At 36.7% G+C, this 6,670-nt stretch overlaps 1 protein-coding gene across 1 annotated transcript in view; it reads left to right on the forward strand.

The window, feature by feature from the left end:
- Positions 1–331: 331 nt before the first annotated feature.
- Positions 332–6,670, forward strand: part of LOC107710557 (cyclic AMP-dependent transcription factor ATF-6 alpha-like) — a 36,928-nt gene continuing 30,589 nt past the window's right edge. Inside the window, exons 1-7 of the mRNA XM_016515362.1 lie at positions 332–577; positions 1,231–1,310; positions 1,535–1,622; positions 1,794–1,891; positions 3,113–3,239; positions 3,319–3,522; positions 5,490–5,671. Of these exons, the coding sequence (XP_016370848.1) occupies positions 487–577; positions 1,231–1,310; positions 1,535–1,622; positions 1,794–1,891; positions 3,113–3,239; positions 3,319–3,522; positions 5,490–5,671 (870 nt within the window). The 5' untranslated portion in view covers positions 332–486. The remainder of the gene's footprint in view (positions 578–1,230; positions 1,311–1,534; positions 1,623–1,793; positions 1,892–3,112; positions 3,240–3,318; positions 3,523–5,489; positions 5,672–6,670) is intronic.

Consider the following 6,670-nt stretch of genomic DNA (forward strand, 5'->3'; position numbering starts at 1 on the left):
TTAACTGCAACAAACGGAACTGGAACACATGAAATTACGATATACAGTTATTAATAAACAGGGGCGCCGTAACGGGGTTGTGGGGGTCTTTACTGAGACGTTTCAGAAAATGTAAACACGACAGGAATGGTCCACGTGATGGCGTAAAGAACCGCTGGAACAGCTTTTGAGCCGGCTCTTTAAATTAACTGTTCAAATGAACCGTTTCGCCAAAATGAGACTAATGAGAGTGCGAAATTGCTGGAAGACCGACTGTCTACTACCACCATGTGGTGTAGAGATGAAAAACAAGCCGGTTACAAGAAGGCTTGTGTATGACCCACTCCGGCACCCGTAGAGTTACCGTAAAACTGGACCTGTACTTGCAGCATTGTTGTTATGTAGTTTCATCAGAATCGGGAAATGCGAGTGTTTACAACTTCACGCAGAACTCATTGATAACTAGTCCGACTCACTTTTAATACTTACTAATGTGTTCGTGGCATAATGTCGTCAGATTTGATGTTAGATTTCGTAAATCCATCGATAATGAATAAGGAAGCGGGGGACATTTCCATCGATCAGGATGGAGAGTGGGGTAAGATACGCTTTCTAGAAATATCCATCACTGCGCGTGTTGCTCGCGATAAACGCCAACTTCTGTATTTACTTCTAGTAAAGTGTCTGTACGTAAAGAGTGTCTTTATGAAGCGATTTATATGTATATAGTCATTGTCCATTTGCTGTAACTTAGATTGACTAACTGGTGAACCTGTCTCCCACTCTTCCGCAGTGTTGTTTTTATGGCTTCAATTTTAAAATGTAGTTGAATCAAAAATATAAACATGATAGAATACAACTTCGTTTATTTAACTTTGTATCATTACACATTTATTTGGGATTATACTTTGTGTTCATGTTCATATATTTATATTCATATTCATTCGTATAGTTCATATCGTATTGTGAATACACAGGATACTAGTAAATTACAGTGTGTCAATTAGGGTTTGGTTAACATATAAAATAAACTGGAATTGAAACTAAATTACATAACACCTCAGGGTGAATTGTTGCAGGTAGTATGACCTGGTTACAAACCCACAACTCAAAAGAAGATTGATAAATTTTTTTATTTCCTGTCTTGCTCTCATGCTTTCAGCACTTGGTTTGTTGGCTTTACTTCTTTGTTTGGCATCAATCTGCCTTTGGTAATACTTAAATTCACAACCATGTCTTTTACTTGTGTAGATATCAGTTTGTTTGATGAGCTGGAAGATCTTGGGGATGCTGATGAGCTTCTGGAGGCTCTGGTGGAAAGTGTAGGCTATGTGAGTCAAACCCCTGCAAAGACAATCTGTCAAAATATTACATGTTTATCAAATATGGGTTTATTTGTCTTTTTTCGAATTGCATTTTGAAAATCAGATTGCATCTTTTAAAGACTAACAAGTTTTTTTTTTATTGCTTTTTTTTTGGGTTTGACCGTAGCTTTAACCAGAGATTTGTAGAAAAATGTAAGCAATTTAAGCATTTTGGATCTGTTCTCTATTAGGACACCTCTGTTCCTGACCTGAACTTTGACTTTGAGCCCCCAGCGTGGAACTCGGATGGCTGGAGAGAAAACGGTAGCCCTCGATCAGGTACTAATTTTAAGTTTTCAGTGGACTGGAGAATCTTTTCAAATGTTCCTAAATGTCTATAGCAGCAATAAATTTAAAGTAACTTGATATTTCTGAGAACTATTTCAAGTATTACCAAAGCGAAATGTACGAAAGCATTTCTATCCTTTTTCTCTTTATCTGCTCTCACAGATGGTGATGTAACCGTGGACTCACTGTCACCAAACCACACGCTCAGTTCAGTGTCCTCACCAGCGTCAGTGGAGCCCCACTCACCATGCTCCACACATGTGAGTGAGTCAAACTCCACCCCAAAACAAATACGCAGTCCTTGAGCATTTCTACCCACTGAAATGTGCATCTTATTTGTCAGGGAGTGATTTGAAAAATGTCCAGTGTTTTTGGATTCCACGCTGTTTACAATCACAGACAAACTAACCTGCGCACAATTTTTTTTTACATGTATCAATATGCAAAGATATATGTAATAGTTAATGAGACAAAATTGTATACAAATTATATTTGGCGTATCTTATAATATAATGTATATTATAAGATACATCAAATATAATTTTTATACAACTATAAATAAAATCTATTTTAATTAATTAATTTATTTTTTGTTATATACACACACAAATTCTTTTTTTGTCTTTATTGACTTAATCAGTCAGAGGCGCAGATGGAGTGTGTTTGAGCTTCACTGATCCTGCCAGCTGCTGTAGTTCAGAGATCAAGAGGGCAGACACGCACATACACCCATGTGAATTAGGTGTCTAATTAAGACTCCAGTGTGTTAATGAATGTCTTAATCGGCTCTCGGCACATCATCAAACTAATTAATCAGTCTCACATTGAGAAGTGTCCAGTCTTATTTTGTAATATGTGCATTGACTCTTCAAAATCAGCTAGTGTCCCTTTCAAGGTTTCATAGAACTATAATGTCACTATGACAAATACACATTGTTTTAGCGAAATCCTAAACACTAGAATCTTAGTGTCACCTCACAGTCTTGATGAAGTTAATGTATAATTTAACATGACATATATTTGTTATAGTTTGCATACACTGAATGTTAACACGTGTTGTTCTGTTACTGAATGATGCAACATCCTGCAAAGGGACATATACACATACAGAAAGGGACGTATAGGAAGCACATTATTATAAGTTTAACTATTTTTAACATGTTTGAAGAAACATGACACACATGACCGGTTATAACTAGCAAGGCAATGTTTGAATACACATTCAAACATAAGGTGGGTGGTATCACAGGTGTTCTGTAGGTATTTATGCATTTATTGATCAGTCGTTTGATATGTGCAAAGTCTGCAAACAGTTAAGTAATGATACGTGGACTTCTTGACCATCTGGATTCACACCCCAGTATTCCCATGCTTGAGTGCACTTTCAGTTCTCTTTTTTTTTTTTCTTCTATGTAAGGGCACTGATGGCTTTTCATGATATTCCTACATTATGCTGCTATATTCGCAACATTTTTTTTAAGGATGAGGCACCGTCTCCAGCCTCCTGGCATTCTCAGCCCTCTCCGCTGTCTGTCTGCTCTGACTCAAGTGGCTTTGCTGAGGCGCCTGCTGAGATGAAGCCTTCCAAGAGGACCAGTCAGTCAAAAGGTAGGTGAAGTACATTAATGTCTTTATTTGAATCATTCGTCTTCAATTTGTAGTAAGATGATACAATTTGTTCACACAGCAAAGCCTCTCCAGCCAGCGAAGAGGCCCATTCAGTATAGCCCCAAGGTTTCCATTCAGCCTAAACCGCTCATTACTGCGGTGCCTATCTCCCATGCTGCAGCCCCCCTTCAGACTAAGACCATCATCATCCAGCCTCTTCAGACTACAGTTCTGCCTGTAGTAAAACCTCCACCAGTCACCATTCAACCAGCACCCCCTACAGGTAATGAAGAAACCCATTCTGCCACACTTTAATCTGATAAAGTCTGATATGTAATAGGAAGTCTTGGTATGTTTGATCACTTTTATTCTTTTTGTTGATCACGTTTTTGTTGCAAGTTGAAATGAGTAGTGTATTTTAGGTTGTATTGCAGCCCTCGCTGCATGCTTACAAAAAACCAGCAGATGGCACTAGGCATCAATTTTTGTTTGTGCTATTAGTGGGCGACTCATTTTAAAGTCTATCGTCAGGCAGACAGAGAAATGTTCTTGAACTGCTGGTGCATCCTTTTGTGTCAGTACAGTCTGCCTTGTCGCTTGCCCTAGAAAAAAGCAGTATCGAAGTAGATGTGAATGACCTACCTGACTGATTTTTTTTTTTTTCATCCTTTTGTTTTCTTGATGCTTGTTTTTGTGACATTTTTTATGTGACGGGTAGTTGTAGCAAGTGAACTAGCTATTTGCTAGCATATTAGCTGATTATTTGCCTCAAACAAAATGCTTCATCTTATAAATATTCAGTGCCATGAACTTTGTAAACTTTGGGAATTGCTTTATTTTGTGACAGAAATACTGTCTTTAATGTCATGTGCAAAGACATGATAACCATAGTACCATAATAACAAACTGCATAAGATTTATTATTACATTATTAAAATTCATAATAACAACAATAACAGTAATAATAATAAATAAAATAATAATTATTATTTTGATATTATTTTGATATGATATAAGATAATGTTCTAAAATTGTTATTATTATTATTTTATATTAGTGCTGTCAAATCGATTTATTGTGATTAATAGTCCAAAATAAAAGTTTGTTTACATATGTATGTACTCAACATAATAAACAAAATGTGTGTGAAAATCAACACTGATTACTCTAAGAATGAATGTGTTAATGTAAATGTACAAATAGAGTAATTAACAGTCGCCAAATGAATTCGCATTATATATATATATATATATATATATATATATGTATGTATGTTTAATTACGTGTTGATTTATTGTGATTGAGCACAGTAGGAAAAAGATTTCTGAGTTCTCTGATGAAATGGGTGACTCTGTTTAATGTCTTGAGTGTTAAACTATGGCTGTCAGGAATCAGTGAGCTTCAGTATCATTTTCCTCATGCGTAGTATAAACATTTACCTCACACACCTGGAAACACAAGTGGAGCAGAAGGCAAGAGCCGCTTGAATTGAAATCTTATCCTGTACTCATCTTATTTAAAACACTAGAGACTTGGTACTCCAGTGCGTCCAAACAATCACTTCTCATTCAATTTTTGAGAACTGTATGACCTGTTTCTTAGAATAAGGCCTTGCGTGCAGTTTGGTTTATAAATGGTACATCACACAAAGCACTATTTGTGTGTACTATTTGTATTTTTTTTTTTTCCTCATTTTCTCAGTAGGAGCCTTTTGCTAAAAGAGAGAGCTGCCACAAGCTGCTTATATACGTATTGAATCCATCTGTGCGAAAGATTGTGGAAGTGCACTTTGAACTGATTGCGTTCTGCTACAGTAATTATTTTCTGGCTAACCGCAGAGTTTTGATGCGAGGTTAATTGTAGTTTGTTGGGAGACTGATGGGGAAGTCAGTGGGTGGCTGAGAGAATGGAAGTCGTTCGGAATGACCCCTGCTGGGGAGCCACCGCAAATTCCTCTCATTTAACTCAACACCAACAGCAACCCGTCACGCCTGACAAATTGTGTTTGTCCGTGTTACCTGGAGGTGACGTGTTTGGCTCTGGATGAAGGATAGTGCTTGGCACAACTGTTTCCTTTTTTGATTAAAACAGTTTTTCTCTCCTTATGGTTCTTAAACCAGTTTGTGCTGTGAAAACTTTACTTTCAGTGTGTGGAGATTAATGAAGAAAAATAGCAACAAATTGCACTCAACACATTTCTTGCTTCATTTGAATGGTGAAGTGTATAAACAGTGTATGTTTCTCTTGCAGGTCAGCGAATGCTGCTATCTCAGCCTACTCGGGTTGTCAAGCTTCAGACACCTCAGGCGGTGCCCACGCATGTAGTCACATTGCCAACACTGGCTCAGGACAGATCCATCTCTGTTGTTGCACCGGTAACAGCATCTCCTGTGGTTGCCATGACACTGCAGAATTCCACTCCTGAGGATGATGTAAGTTTCTACATGACCGCAAAACACTGGGTATTAAATTGGTTAAGGGAGCTTTTGATGTATTTTGTGACTTCTAAATCATCAATGCATATGGTTCCAGTCAGCTGTCATTCATCTAGTTCAACAAGCTCAGTTTTGATATTTTTTTAGCAGCAGCATCTCTAAAAAGTTGTGTAAGATTTCTAAGCCAATTCGTTTATAGCAACTCACCAACTAGTGACAACTTTTTTTTTTTCTTTTTTTTTTTTAAGTATCCCAATTTAGTGTGTAGTTTTCCTGTATCACGAAATAGCTGTTATGAGGATTCAGTTTTTCAGAAAGCCAGATGCTTGACAGTGAAAGTAAAAGTCTTGGTGGTATTCCATGTAAAATTCTTTTTTTGGTTTCAAATGACCTGTAAAATAACGAGACCAGAAGAGCAGCAATTTTGTTGAACGGCAATGGACTGATGTACAAGGCAACATGATTTGCCTTGGCTTGTAGATTAGATGGCAAGTGTGGTTTTTATATTATAATACTTATAATAATACTTAAAAATATTTAAGTTTTTATAGCAATAACTTTTGCATGGTCTCATTGTGAATGATCTGTAATGATCTTCAAGAGGAATTTTAAATATCAGCTATCAGTGAAGTTATTGCTACTAAAACTTGCTCTCATACAGAGTACCTTGTTACAGAACATTTTTGGCCTGATAATTCACTTTGGGCCCACATACAAAAAAACTAGGGCTGTACAATATATCGAAATTATCGAAATATCGCAAATGTACATATCGCAATATGCATATCGCTACAGCTTGCAATATTTGGGGCCATGAACAAAAGACAAAGCAAATCACTCACTGCTCTTACCTAAATAACTTTTGTAGCTTAAAAAAATCAGTGCATATTGAATTCAAAGAGTAAATACTAAGCAGTGTTTTATTTTTCCTTTTTATTATTCAGTTCCTAAACTCATGTTAAAATGACATTTTTATGTAATGCTCGAGTAAAACAC

The sequence above is a fragment of the Sinocyclocheilus rhinocerous genome, unplaced genomic scaffold (assembly GCF_001515625.1).
Source record: "Sinocyclocheilus rhinocerous isolate Xijiao unplaced genomic scaffold, SAMN03320098_v1.1 scaffold10915, whole genome shotgun sequence".
Classification (NCBI taxonomy): Eukaryota; Metazoa; Chordata; class Actinopteri; order Cypriniformes; family Cyprinidae; genus Sinocyclocheilus; species Sinocyclocheilus rhinocerous.